Source organism: Vidua macroura, chromosome 17 (genome assembly GCF_024509145.1).
Source record: "Vidua macroura isolate BioBank_ID:100142 chromosome 17, ASM2450914v1, whole genome shotgun sequence".
Lineage (NCBI taxonomy): Eukaryota > Metazoa > Chordata > Aves > Passeriformes > Viduidae > Vidua > Vidua macroura.
The window spans coordinates 13,438,905-13,454,334 of record NC_071587.1 but is presented as its reverse complement, the minus strand read 5'-3'; the positions used below and the strand labels follow the sequence as shown (position 1 = coordinate 13,454,334).

General features: G+C 46.1%; 1 protein-coding gene across 4 annotated transcripts in view; it reads left to right on the top strand.

The window, feature by feature from the left end:
- TSHZ2 (teashirt zinc finger homeobox 2) overlaps nt 1-15,430 on the top strand; it is a 231,100-nt gene that overhangs the window by 206,260 nt on the left and 9,410 nt on the right. Inside the window, exon 3 of one of the 4 annotated variants that reach the window (XM_053992645.1) lies at nt 8,129-8,178. The exons of 1 other annotated variant lie outside the window; for it this stretch is intronic. Coding sequence is in view for 1 of the 3 variants with exons in the window: in XM_053992649.1 (XP_053848624.1) it covers nt 7,554-7,594 (41 nt within the window). In the remaining 2 variants the exon portion in view is untranslated. Of the gene's footprint in view, nt 1-7,553; nt 8,047-8,128; nt 8,179-15,430 lie in introns of those variants that run through there. 2 more of the 4 variants (XM_053992649.1, XM_053992647.1) reach the window with 2 other exon arrangements.

The window sequence follows — 15,430 nt, the reverse complement described above, 5'->3', positions numbered from 1 at the left end:
TGCAAATTTGTGCTTGTAACTTTTTTCATTAAAACTTGGAGGGCCCAATTTTAATTTGTGGAATATTCACGTTAATAATGAGATCTAATTAAGACATCCATTAAAAGCCCGTTAAAGTTAATTTAACGTAAAAATTCCAATAGAACTGTATTAGATTTTCTCCATTAAATTAACGTTATGGATTTTTAACGGATGTCTTAATTATACATTATTATTAACGGGAATACTGTATTACACAGATTAAAATCGGGTCCCAAGTCAACTCCCAGAACCTTCCAGGATATGCCAATGTCACGAGTCCCACTGTTCCTAGTGCACTGCTTGGAAATCCAGGCGCAGCCCCGCTTGCTCTCGCTCAGAGAAAACAACCTCCAGCAGACAAATCCATCTCTGCATTTAACGATGAACTTCCCCTAGTCTCCAAGGAAAAATAAGTCTGGATCAAGTTGTAAATCGCTATTCCGTGGCAAATGAAATATTCAAAGTATGCGAGGCACAAGTGGAGAAGAGGCTCTTTCTCAAATCAGAAAGGGCTTTGGAGTGTCTTTTCCTGTTGTTTTGTTCGTGATGTTCAAGGATATAATTGAAGTGCAGCAGTCACAAAATCAGACTAAATACGTTCCCTGCATTCCCTGTGGCCTGTGCAGAAGGGCCTGGTTTGGCACGGCTTGGGAAATTTTGACATGATCCCTAAACTCAACATGGAGGAGAAAAAAAGGCCCTTCTTATTTACCTCCTAGGGAAAGTGTTGCCCTTATGCCACATATAATCGCAAATTGCTTTTTTTATGGCATGCATAACCTAGATGGGAAAAAATATGGCGCTTGAGGGAAGGAGGGAAAAAGTAAATGAAGTTCCAGGAATGTCATTCTGAAGTAATGAGGCATGGACAGAAAATATACCCCTCACATCATCGGATTGAGATGGCAGTCGAAATAGCTTCATTGAAGTGTCAGCACTCATCCATCAATCAATCATCCACAAGGAAAAATAGCGACAGTACAACGGGGCGGCTTTTATGGGATTTACTCATGGGCATAGGGAATAGCAGCTCAAATGTAGTTCTGACATGAAAAGCAAGGTGCTGATATTATTTTTTATGATGGGAGGATCATAAAGTGAATTGAGAACAGTGAGGTCTGTCTTTGCTTAACCTATTCAACTGGAAATGAACGGAGCTCAACTGGAAACGAGCAGAGCCTTCAGATGGGTTAAGATTGAAGCCTGCACCGTGCTGAGCACTGGCCATCGACAACAAAATTCTATTAAAGCAAAATCAATGCATTAGCATTGAGCTCCTCAGAAGCTGTTAAATTGCACAGCCCAGGCCGGAGTTATGAGGCGAAGTTGCACAAGGTGGGGCCTGTGGTGCCGACCCAAAGGCCACGAGCAGCGCAGAAAATCACCCGGGGGAGGAACTGCACGTGTGGCTCCTGTCCCTGAGATTTTGGGTGCAGGGAGAAAATATTGGGCTGCATCCGACAGGTGAAGCTCCCAGCCCTGATGCTCTCACGGCTGGGAGTTTGGCTGGTTTTTAATAGGATTCTCCATGCAGGGTTTGCACCTGCGGCGAGGCCAAGCTGTAGGAATTCCCACACGGGGAGCTCCCGGGAGCCTCTTCCCACAAAAAGGAGGACTGGGGTCCGCAGCCAGCCCACAGCACCCAGAGCTGGGGCTATTTGGGGCAGCAACTGCTCAATTTTGGCAGGAAACAAGCTTTTATGGTGCCCTCAGGGTGACCATAGGGTTCACGGCCCCACCCGGCACCCCAGAGCTGCAAAAGTTTGGGGAGATTTTGGAAAGGCCAAACCCCCTGAGGGAGGTCAGGTTTTGCTCAGGAGTTTTCACTGTGTGGGTGCAGCTACTCTGTTTAAAAATCTGGCCACAAACCTTTATCACACGGTGCTAAAGCTTGATCATTTTGCCTGCATCACTGTCCTCGGGGAACGTTTTAGGTACACATTTGAATTAAGTGATTTTTGTTGTTTTTTTTTTTTTTTACAATACGATATAAAAAAGGGAAAATGTACATCTCTCCTCTCTTTTCTCTGTACGAAACTGGATGAGTTGATAGTTTTTCTGTCCTATAAATCAGGCGGCACAAAAAATCATTGCATCTTTTCTCTGTCGTTGCTACTCAATATCTATCGTTCTGACTTTTATTCTTATTGGAGATCATCAAAACATTAATTAAAAGCCTGGTGATCAAACAGCAGAATATTTATGATTCACGCCCTTGCTTATTAACAAGTGGCATATTGATACACCACATATCCAAGCTGTTTATGCTCTTGCACTGAAATAAAGCAGGAAGAATTGTTACCCTTACACACTGCTTTGAAAGATTTATTCAGAAACCAGAGCTCCCTTCCCGCCACCATCCATGTCAAAATAAGCCATATCACCTGAAAAAAAAAAAAAATGTTCTATTTCAAAACAGGGAGATGTAATTAGCATCCCTTTGGGGCCTAATATGTAAGAATTTCAGTGGATCAGTCTCAGGTGTTTTTTCCAGGTTTTTGTTACTTAAGCTGAGAGGGAGAAAGACACTTAACTTTAAAAATGGCTGTCATATGTACAATAATAATTGTTGGGTTTAAAGAATATCTTTGAGAATCTGCTAACAAACCTGCCCAGTAATTACTTGTCAATGCAAGTTATTATGGGTTTTATTACCTACTTGTAAAAGTATTTACAAGACTGACCTCCCTAGCTTTTTTAGAGATCAGGGAGGATATAAAAAGTCATTTTAAAAATCAATAATTATATATTAGCACAGTAGGGGGTGAAGCCTTCCAAGCCAGTTTTACAGGCTGTTGAGTCAACTCTCACACATTCAAATGGCAGGATTGTTTCCCTAATTTTTGGCTTCTTTTTCTTGCCTTAATCATGTGTTGATAAAGTGCCATATTTATTGATTTCTTCATACCCACAGTTCAGCTCCTAAACCAGAAGGGGATATTCCCACTGGGAAGCACCCGTGCAGGATTTGCATGGAAAACGAGCTGCCCCTGGTGACCAGGAAAAAGGAATATTGGGGTTTTGGGTGGGAGCTGCTGCGGGGACACTGCCTCTGTGCTGGTTCCCCACGCCTGATCCGGGCTCATCCCAGACACTCAGGGTCGTGCCGGGGGTGTTCTTTTGGGATCAAACCTCTTAAGGACACAAGGGAATGAGGAAGGCAGCCTGAGGTTTGGCAGAGATTGAAGAGGTGGCTCTGTCCCCTGTCCCCTCTCCATATTCCACCGTCGCTCCGGGGCTGGCGGAGGGGGATCTCCATCACACAGGGCTTTTGTCCTCACCAACAGATATACGATGCAATTTATATTTAAAATTCTCTCTATAAAGACAGTATTGATCACAGATTCCAGATCAATACGTTGCAATTACAGCAGGCTTTAAAGGCCATCTGTCCCCAAGCAGGAGCACCGATAGAGCCACTTCCATAGACTGTCAGCAAGTGCTACTGGTACGTGCCCATCTTCTCCCAGCACAGCCTGACGTGTCATTTCTGCTCCTAGGAAGTTGGGTTGGGAGTTATGGAGCTGTAACTCCTGGATATTGACCACCCCAGAGCCCCCAGACCAGCTTCTCGTTGGGTTTCACAGCAGGGTCAGTGACACTAGGGTTTTCCTCACCTGGGTTTCCTGCTCCCCATGACAATTTGTCCCACAGGTCACAACTTTTCTTGTCCTCAGCTGGGAATGGTCAGCAAGAAGTTCCTGAATTCACTAGAGCTAAGAACATTTCCCTCATGGTGCTGAAAAGTTTCAGTTGGACATTGTGGGTGCAAACAGAGCCTTTTTTATGTCACAGAATCATTTAGGTTGGGAAAGATCTCCAAGATCATCGAGTCCAGCCTTTGACCATTTGGGTCAGTTTGGACCACGGCAAGTATAATATTTTTAAACATAACAAAAGAATAAAGGGCATGCATCTAAAGGCAGATTTCAGTGACATTTCATCAATGAGGTCTTCATTTGTCAGCACCTGAACTCAAGATCAGCCTGTTGGTTGATGGCCCTGGGTGAGCCACTGGGTGGTTATTCCAGAAATGCTTCCTGGGTTTTCCTTTTTTCTTCATTACTTCCTGCAGTGGAAAGCACGCAGAATTTAGAATTCTTATCCTCCAGTTGTCTTCTGAAGGAAAGTGAAAGAATAAAATAATGAAAACAATTGGTTTGCAGTGCTACTGGAAGCTGACTCACCTTTGCAGCCCACACGTGCTGTGCCACATCCCTGTAGCCACCTCCCTCCCATTTCAGTCCAGTGGCTGAAAAGCAGAGGCCAGATTCTGGATGCATTTATTCCTGTGTAAATCCAGAGCTGCCCTTTCAAATCCAGCAGATTTACCCTCTGTCTGCCCAGCTCCAAACGCCACCCTCGTGGTCCCAACCTCTGATTCTGAACATATTTAGGTATTTTTGAAAACAAGTCCAGCAGCCTTCAGTCCCAAGCTCCAGGCAAATTAAATCTCCCGCACTTGAGAAGGTTTTTAGTTATGGCAGGGAGGTGACTGCAAAACTTTGATATTGATGTGACTATGCTTGTAAAATAACACCAGTTGTATCACTATAAAGCACTTTATACTGGTACAGCTCCTTTTGCTCTGCTGGACCACTTTTATACCAGTGCAAGCACTTTCATCCCAGTAACCTTCAGCCTAGTGGTGGACTTTTTGCTCTCATTCTGCCAGAAGAGATGTGAAGAGTAGATGAAGTTTCAGACGTCACTTATTTCTTGTACCAAAATGTTTGCACAGTATTTTCTTGGAGAGTAATTTTAAAAGTGAACTCGCTGTACCACTGGACTTAACTGCAGAGTAATAAACTTCCAGTTCATCATCCCTCTCAGCTCATGAAATGTCTTTAGGCCTTTGTAAAAAGCCCTGTTTGAGACAACAGATTAAACACTAATCCTGGCGGATCGCACAGCTCCACTCCAGTTCACACCATCGAGCTGAGCAAACTTTTTTTTCCCTTTCCTTTTTTGATCTAAATAAAGGCAACAAATTCTTTCATTAGATTCCTTAGATGAGATAGCAGGGGGAAAAACGATCAGTGTTTCATGAAGAAAATGAAAATAACATCTCGCAAAAGTGCAGCTCCGTTAAAGGCAGGGAACGCGTTCCCCATCCCCACACGGCATCACGCTTCCTCCCAGCTGCCTGAAATGTGCGAGATCTCTCTGGGCAATATTTTCCCTTAGAAGCTGGTCCAGGTAACATTTAAGAATGGCATATCTGTGTGTATCCAGGAGGATATGCAGGTGCACGCAGACATTTCCTGCAGACACGGGCACACAGGGGGGGTGTGTGTTTGTGCATCCCTTCAGGAGCAGGCAGCGGCTCCGGGGCTGAGGCAGCAGCTGGGCACTGCTGGCAGCAGAACCTGCAGGATGTGCAGGGCAGGATCTTGGCTCTACCCCGCAGCAGATGCTGGAATGTGCAATACAGGTTGCAAAAGCTGACAAGCTCAACAGTTCTTATTTGGCTCAGGGTACTTCTCTGTCCTACGTCTCTGGTACAATGCGCCCTTTTGTCCTGTGCTCAGGCACCTCTTCTTAATCCTTTGTTGGTCTTTTACTCAGTGTGTTTGTTTTGGGTTTTATTACCTGGAACATGTCAGCACGAACCAGGAGGGACCCAGCCCCATTTCAGTCACGGAGCACAGTTGGCCACACTGGTGAATTTGGATGGGTTTGCTCTGCCCCAGCGCTGGTGGTTCGTCTGTTTGTTGTTGGCAGCATCCTCACATGGTGTTAGGATCCTGTTTCAAAAACAATAAGGAAAATAAAGAATCAAAAGCTCATTTCTCTTTAAAAAAAAAAAATAAAAAACAAACAAATGTATATACTCCAAATGGCAAAAAAAGGCAAGATTAAACCCATTTTTTATATGAACAACGCAGACGGGACTGCCTCGCGGGAGGCCTCGTGGTGACTTTCCCTGGCGAATGTCTCGGTGCTCCTGCACTCATTTTGTAACCAGTGCATGCTGTATAGAACATATTGCCTGTAACTTAGAGAGGAGGGGGCCAAGCTGCTCTTCCTCGGGCACTGCAGCTTGTTTGGATGAAAAGTTGCGCCTTTGATGCATTTTTATACTGTACATATTTGTATATATTAACTATATTGCCATGTTATGAACACAGATTTTGTTATATTTGCTTGTTTCGGTTTCCTACAAAAAAAAAAAAAAAGGTCCATAATGGGGAATATTTTTTTTTTTTCCATAGACAATACTCTTGTAATTTTTGTTTGTTTGTTTTCTTGGTCATCATCTTTTAATGGCTCATGAAGGAATTAGAGAGGAGTTTTTGGAGGAACTTGGAGAAGCAAGTCTGTGTTTGCATGAGACCTGCCCAATTGCTGGCTAGAAAGGGGGGCGGGGGGAAGAGGGGAAATCTAAGTCAAGTTTTGCTTTTAAAGCATGCTTAGTCCCATGGGAAACTCATACATGTACAATTATTCTCTTTGTATTTTATCTAATAGTGCCTGAATTATTTTTTTTTAATGTCTTCTTGGAGGAACAATTCATAATTGTCAAAATTTGAAACATTAGCTTAATTTTGTTTTCATGACCTCTCATTTCTTCTCCTTATTTATTTTGTTGCTGTTTATAATGGGCCCCAAGGCCATCTCTGACATTGCAGTGTTCTTCTTCCACATTAAGGATGTTTTTAAAATTACCAAGATTATTGAGCCAACAGGCTGCTTTAATCAAAACCATGTTTCACTTGGTTTGGATGATTATGAATGGTCCTTGCATGGAAAAAGCCCTTTCTGCTGGGAGGACCATACCATCTAGTGGCCCCAGAGCTTCATCACACACTGGCATCTTCCCAATATTCACTTTCTCCAAGCCTGCCTGGCAATTTGGCTCCCAATTATTTGCTTATTATAACTAACTTCAACTAAACAAATTGATAATGTTAATGGCTTCCCCCCCCCCACACACCCCTCCCTTCGGTTGATTGCTAAATAAATTCGTATAATTTATACCAGAGGAGATTATTGCTTTTATTGTTTTGGGTTCCCCCAAACCAATTATTAACAATCAGGACTATGTATCTCATTAAATTTAAATCAGGTCAAACCTATTTATCTAAGGCCTTTTCTGATTTACAGGAAGATGACTGCATTCCAGAGCATTTAAGATGTATTTCTGTGTATGATTTTGTAGCATTGAAATCTATAAATGGTGATTTTTTTTGTTCTGTATTTTCACCACGGTAAATACATTGTATTAAAAAAAAAAAATCCCTCAACTTTCCCACCGAAAACATTACTTTTTATGCCCAGGGATTTTTTTTTTTTTTTTTTTAATAAAATCACTGCAGTTTTAGAACTGTAATTAAAGCCCTGAATAATAGATCACACATCTTTATCTGTTGTGTTTAAAAGAGGAAAAAAAAAAAAAAAATAGCCCAAACTGTTCACATAATCCTGAATGCCTCATTTCCATAAAAAAGGTTTCTATACATATATTATTTACATTTTTAAACATGGTAATTCTTCCCTTTGTGGCATAAAATGTCTCTTTTCCACTGCAGCTACTGGAAAGCGACTGCTCACATCTGAAATGTTATCGTAATTTGCATCAGGAAACCCAACTGCAGACATTAAGGACTTGGGTGTGTTCAATTATGATTTCGCTGGAGGCTGTCCCTCATTTTAATGCTGCACTCATTGAACTACCTTTCTGAAATCTAGCTGATACGGCTCGCCACAGACATGCTTCACAACATCATTAGCTTTGCAAATGGCTTCATTTCAGTCAATGCAGACTTCAGGTTTTTTTGTTTTTTTTTTTTTGGCCAATTGTAAAATGGAAATTTGAAAAGGGGGGGAAAAAAAAAGAAAAAAAAGAAAAAAAAAAAAAAAACAGATGCACTTAAAACATGAAAAGAATTATTTATATGATAAAAATATATTTAGATTTTCAAAGCACAAGACTGAACAGAAGTGCTCTTTTTATGCTTTCTGAAGATGTTACTGTTAAAAGTCTTTCTACATCAGGCTTAATAAATCTGTAATGACATTTGATGGATTGATTTTTGTGTGGGTTTTTCTTTTCTTTCGTTCTTTTTTTTTTTTTTTTTTTTTTTTTTTTTGCCTTTCTCTGCAGAGAAAGAAAAAGACTGACCTGGAGAGACTGTGGGAGTGAAAAAACCACAGGAATGTGCCTGTTTCAGTAAAACTCACGCAGGATTTCTGCAAGCTCTTTTCCCTTTAATAATAATAATTTAAAGTAAGGAAAAGAGGGGGGGTGGGGAAGCAACACCACCACCCTGTGTTGGTTTCTCCCAATCTTTCCCTCTCCCTTCTCAGGTTGTGGGGTTATTTATGGGATGGGGGGACACACCCATCCCATCACCGTGCTGAACACACCCCACAGTGCCCCGATCCTGCAATCAACACCGACCTCTTCTCTTTTTTTTTTTTTTAAGTGATTTAAAAAAAAAAAAAAAAAAAAAAAAAAAAAAAGGAATATATTGCACACATTTCAAGAAACCCCTCTAGGGTAAAATAAAAAATATATATAGATGGCTAAAATAACAAATGAATCATAAAACTTCGAGATGGAAAAGGACTATTAGATCATCCAATTTATCTTGCTGTCTGCCAATACAGGTTTGCTCCGTTCCCCTGGGCTTTGTCTCGCCTCTCTGGCTCAACTCCAGCTCTGGGCCCTCTGCCCCTTCCCTGGAAGGGCCCTTAATGGCTCGGGAATGTTTCAGAGGGACGGGGCCAAATCCTGCCCCGAGGGAGGCTCACCTGCAGCTCCGACCCCAAAGATTTCGGTGCCCGGAATTTGCTGGGCTGGGAGGGGCTTTCACCTGCCTATGGCCCCCCAGGCTGTGGGGCTGGGATTGGGATCCACAGGGATCCACTGGGATCCACAGGGGTCTGCAGAGCTCCACAGGGATCCACCAAAATCCACGTGGATCTGCAGGGATCCACAGGGATCAGCAGAGGTCCACAGGGATCCACCGAGATCCACATGGATCCACAGGGATCAGCAGATATCCACGGGGATCCATTGAAATCCACTGGGATCTACTGAGATCCACAGGGATCAGCAGAGATCCACGGGGATCCATTGAAATCCACTGGGATCTACTGAGATCCACAGGGATCAGCAGAGATCCACAGGGATCCACCGAGATCCACATGGATCCACAGGGATCAGCAGAGATCCATGGGGATCCATTGAAATCCACTGGGATCAGCAGAGATCCACAGGGATCAGCAGAGATCCACAGGGATCCACCGAGATCCACATGGATCCACAGGGATCAACAGGGATCCATTGAAATCCACTGGGATCTACTGAGATCCACAGGGATCAGCAGATATCCACAGGGATCCACCAAGATCCACAGAGATCCCCAGATATCCCCAGGGATCCCCAGAAGTCTCCAGAGATCCCCGGGGATCAGCAGGAACCCCCAGGGATCCCCGGGGATCCACGTCCCCCCTGTGCCAGAGCCCTGCTGCCCCCAGCCCAGCATTCCCAAATCCTGGAGAGCCCAAAGCAGCGGGAGGCAGCTCCCAGCAGCCCGAAGAGATGGCTCTGATTTATTCCAAGGGTTTGAACTCGCTCGTCTCGCTTTTTTTTGTTGTTGTTGTTGTTTTAATTATTGGTGATTCACTCCAGCAGAAGAACAAACAAACAAACAAACAAATAAAAGCAACCCTTCAGCTTCTCAGATGGATGTTTTGGCTACAGGGCAGCTTTGAAAGCTGGTTCAGTTGTTTTTTGCTTTCTTTTTTCTTTTTTTTTCGCTGCTCCTCAAAACTGTCTTGATTTAATAAAAGTTAAATGTTTTCATAAGAAAATCAGGCTGGGTGGTTTGTGATTCTTTTATGTACAACACGAATATTGCATTATTCAACAATTGAGGAATAAATTTAATTCCTCCTACCTTTGCTGAGTGTTTTACAATTGAAATGGTCTGGCAGAGGGGCCGGGCGCTGAGGAGGGACCCTCTGGCTGCAGGAGGGCACCGGGGTCAGGGCACGAGGGCTCGGGGGGACAGCACCGGGAACGGGGCTGGCAGAGGGCAGAGCCTGGCACCAGCGTGGGAACGGGAGGTGACACCTTCCTGAGACCAGGAACGGGAGGGACACACAACAGAGAGGGCACCCCGTGCGCCCATGGACATTTCTCCAGGCAGTGCCAGGAGGGGGTGCCACGCTCTTCCCAGTGGTGCCCAGGCACACCTGGGCATGAGGAACAGGGCTGGGGGGATGAGGGGTGGAACAGAGTGGGATGAGGAACAAGGAACACAAACGGAACCAAGCAGGTTCCGCCTCAACATCAGGACAAACTCTCCGTGGAGGGGGGCAGAGCTCGGGAACAGCTCCAGGGAGGGCGTGGATCCACCCCAAACCCACGTGGATGAGTTCCTGTGTCACCTGCTCCAGCTGGGTGCTCCCATCCCGATCCCATCCCGATCCCATCCCGTGGCTGTGTGACCCACGGTTTGCTCGGCAGTCTCCAAGCACGGAAGGGCCCCTGGCACTGGTGGCCCTGCACACACAGCCCCTGTCCCTGTCCCCTCTGCGGGTGGGGCTGTCCCTGGCCCAGGACATCTCCAGGTGGGGCTGGCTGAGCTTTCCTGGGAGCTGCAGCCCCGCACTCCTGAGCCGGGCTGGGACACCACGCCCAGCACAGGGGCTCTGTCACTCGGGGAGGTCCTTTGGAAGATTTCTGCCTGGGAAGAGGAATGTTGAGAGGAACAAACCCCTCGGCATCTGTTCCCAGCTCACAGGGACTGCTCAGCCCCACTCAGGGGCAGCTCTGGAGCAAACCAAGCTGTTCCCTGGGTTCAGACCTCAGGCTGCCCTCAGGGAAAGGCTAGCGACAAACATCACAAAAAAACAATCCAAAATTCAGCATTAATATCAGGCTGCATCCAGTTTCTCCCTACCCCTGGGAAGATCTTTGTTCAGGGAAGGAGTCGAGCCCTGAGGATGATGATGATGAAGGGGATTCTCCTGGGGTGCAGCACACACTGGGCACTGGGCTGGGACTCGTCCCCCTCCATCCACAGATCCAGGGCTCTGTCCCAGCAGGGACAAACAGCCAAATACAAACATCCCAAATTCATCTGCAGGCACACGAGGCCGAGCAGGGCCCTGTCTGCTCGTGTCCCCTGGCTCTGGTGAGCTGGCACCACCAATGAGCATAAAAAGGGATGTGCTCCTACAGGATTCCATCCTTTTGGGGATAAAAAGCTCTCGGGGTGTCCCCACCTCCCCACAGCCCCGGTACCCTTAACCCCAGCCCTGTGCCCCTGAGCAGTTTTAACCAAGCTGTGCCTGGGGCAAACACCCTTCAAATCCTGCCTTCATTTTCTCCCAGCGCTGCAGACCACGCCAGGCTCATGGAGCAAGGTCCAGCCCTTGTAATTTTGTAAAATTTGGGGCTTTGGCAGAGTCTTCTGCAGCCTGAGTGGTAACCTGGGCTAAGGCCTCTGCCACCTCCTCTGGCTGTCCTACAAAATACCCCTGAAACCCTGAAATGTGAGCTCTTGCCTGTCTGGGGGCCCTGGTGCTCTGCAGGCAGAGCAGGGTGCACCACTGGGGATGGGCATTTCAGGTGGCACTGCACGAAGGAAGCATTAAATTACATGAAAGACAGATTTCCCAGAGAAATCCACCTTAAATACATTTCTTTGTTGAGAAATGGATGCCAGCTTTATGTTAATACTCTAATTTATAGTGATGCAAGTACAGCTACAGCTCCTCAGTTACCAATCATGGCCTTCACCAAAAAGTGCTTTTTGCTGTCCAACTATCACTTATTTCTACTTTTAAAGCATTCACAACTAAATTCACTGAATGTGGCTTTCTGAGTGTGCAGGCCATTGGTGTGGGGCAGCTCAGGAGAAATTAAGGTGTCCTGAGACTGGGCTCTATAAATCCAGTGCCAAAAATCATTAACAAATCTTTACAAAAATAAAAATCCAAAACCAAATCATTTCGTGCACCAGTATATTCAATATTCCCCTTTAACTGACAAAAGCTGAACAGTGTCACAAGCGTTAAAGAATTTTGTTTGCTTGTTTTTCCAAGCTAATAAAACACCAATAGCTCTGGCTAAACTCATCCAGAACATATTGAGGTTAAATTAACAAAAGGAGAAGCCCCTGAGCCCAGGCAAACAGCAATAATGCCTGGTTGGAGAAGGGGGAAATCACATTTTTATATGAAAAGTCCATCTGTAAGCAATTGTGCTAATGCTTTAAAGATGATCAGCTCAGGCTTTTGGAGTCAAACAGGAAAACAACCCAAAATCTTATCAGGAAAGAGATTTTTCAACCTGAAAACAGATTCTGTCAAAATGTCAAAGGCCCAGATTTAGGTTCTGCCAAAAGAGGCTTTAACAAGACCCACTTTGAAGAGAAATGCTGAGTTCAGTTACCTTTGAACCTCACGGAACAGCTGGAGGGAGAGCAGAAATACAGCCCCAAACTGCGGGGGAACCTAAAGGAAACTGAAATGAAATCATGCCCAGTCTCATCCTCAGCCCCACGGAGTGAACCCAACACCAGCACGGGGCAGGTGCTCCACAAAGGGGGAAAAACCCCAAAAACTGAGCCTGGAAATGTTCCCTGGACAGTCCAGAGCCGTCAGCTGAGAGCAGGAACCATCCCAGAGGCAGGAAATATCCTGGCCTGCTGCTGGAAAGCTGGGAGGTTTCAGGAGGTTCTGGTGGGAGTGAGCTGTAAAGAAACAGAAGGCAAAAAAAATCAAGTTTGGTGAAAATGTATTTCAGCGTTAATTATCATTTCACTCAGTTCTGATCTTCTCTTTTCCCAAACTATTTATGCTCAACTTTGACATTAAAATTTCATTGGGTTTGCTCAGATCTACTTTATTTAGCAATGTTTAATTAGACTTTTGAGAGCATACATATATATATATATATATATATAAAATTCAGAACTACCCTAAACTGAAATAATATTTCATGACAAAATGTGATTTTTTTTTTTTTGTTGTTTTTTTTTTTGTTTTAAGGGCAAGCTCTTTCATGATTTTCCACAATTATCAGTAAACCAAGGAGCCTGTGGTTTCCTTGGCTTGCATGGATAGCTCAGGCTCTGCCCGTTCACTCTTTCCCACTTGTCCCACTGAAGAGATGAAATCACAGCAAAGTTCTTTGTAATTATTCAACAAGACAAAAAAAATCAGTAATTAGGTCATGACTTTCAGAGAGGATTAATGAAAACATTTTACACGAGCAAAATGAGTTTTAAATGCCAGTGTGCCCCACAATTATTTATCTGGCTGAATTTGCTCATGCAGAAGGTTCTGTCCTGGTGAAGTGCCCCACGTTACAGCCACATCCCTTCATTAATTGTTGGATCTCCAGCAGGCACAAAGAATGTTTGCCAGCAGCTAAATCCTCTCGGTGGCAACACATTTCAGGAAATATCGATGAGGAGAGGAGGGAAAATCAGGGATAACCTTCCAGCCTGGACGGGTTTGCTCCTGTTCCTCTCCCTGTCCCCGGAGCTCCCGGTGATGCCGCGATTCCCGATTATTGAGCGGGTCAGCGCCTTCCTCCTGCGGGGGCTGCGCTGGGTTTATCGGCTGCTTTGATGTAATTTCGGATTAATTGGGGAATTTGCAGGGACCGGGCGCTCGGGACGCGCCGCGGCCCCGGCTCCGCTGCTTGGCCGACACCGCCACCTAACGCTGGGCACGGCGCGCCGGGAGTGCGGGAACCGGCCCCGGAGCCCTGGCACCGGGATTGGTGTGCCCAGAGCCCTGGCACCGGGATTGGTGTGCCCAGAGCCCCGGCACCGGGAACGGTGTGCCCAGAGCCCTGCCCTGGCACCGGGAACGGTGTGCCCAGAGCCCTGCCCTGGCACCGGGAACGGTGTGCCCAGAGCCCGGGCACCGGGAACGGTGTGCCCAGAGCCCTGGCACCGGGATTGGTGTGCCCAGAGCCCTGGCAGCGGGAATAGAGCTCCAGAGCCCTGCCCTGGCACCGGGATTGGTGTTCCCAGAGCCCTGGCACCGGGATTGGTGTGCCCAGAGCCCTGCCCTGGCACCGGGAACGGTGTTCCCAGAGCCCCGGCACCGGGAACGGTGTGCCCAGAGCCCTGGCACCGGGAATGCTGCTCCCGCCCCTGGAGCAGCCGGTGCCCCCCGAGCGCTGGGATTCTCTCGGGATGCGGCACACACGGAGTGCAGGGAACCTCTCCGCATCTCCCGCAGGCTCAGGGACATTGGAGAGGTGTTAAAACAACCCAGGTGAGCTCCTGGAGCCTGCAGGGTGGAGTTCTGAGTGTGGGGAGAGGGATAAACATAGGGGAAGCAAAGGGGAAAACTTCTGGAGAGGGAATATTATTCCCAAAATGCAGATTTCCTGTCCTGCAGAAAGGGCCGAGTGGACTGGGGTGCTTTGATTTCACACACACACAGAGGAGGATAAAAAAGCTGCTGGGACTGCCTGGGACAGCCCAGACAGAACTGATGCCACGGTGAGGGGTGGGCTGGGAGGACACCTCACCTTCCCCCCAGATCCTTCAGGAAGGAGAGCCTGGGGCAGGAGGAGAAGCCTGAAACCAGAGCATTTTGTGTTCTGCAATGCCACGCTCACCCCAGCGGCCTCCTCCATGGAATTCTGCTCCAGCTGCTCCCCCAACTCCTGATTTTGGCCGTATTTCACACACCTGACCCAAGCCTGGACTCACAACAAAGAACTCCAAACGAAATAAAACTTATCACACACCTGACCCTCGTTCCAGATACCGCGTGTCAAAATGGGCATTCTTGCAATTAACACGTGATTACTCAATCTGCATAATTACAGGTAATCATGCTGGAGCCCGTTTGGAACTGCCAGATCTCATTTTCCCCAGTAATCCCGGATCACATTAATATCTTCAGTAGGAACTACTACTTTAGATGTTATGAATTAATATTAAGATGAAATTGAATTAAATGTACTGATTTTAATGTCATGAATGCACTCATAACTATTTTTTTCCCCTGAGAACCATCTGCAATTTAGAGACATGCTAATCCTAATTAAATGCACTTTTCTCAAGTGTGTGCAAATGAACAGAGAAATCTGCTCGGGAAAGCACTTGCATATTTTCCTCTTTCACAAAGGGGGAGAAGAAACTGTTTGCTGGTTTAATATTAGCTCTTCCTCCTGAGTGAGAACAAGTTGCTTCCTTGCAATTTCAGGACACAGAGCAGCCAGAGATGGATCTAAAGGGATAATTTGCTAAAAGCAGAGGAGAAAGAGCCCTCAAACAAGTGTTGGTGACGCTGCTCTGAACATTCACACTGGAGTTCAGCTGTGCCTTCCATCGTTTTGGACAGTGCAGAACCCCAAAATTCTGCTTGGAGGCAGCACTCACAGGTACCAAGCACCCAGAAAATTCTGTCCTGGCTCTTA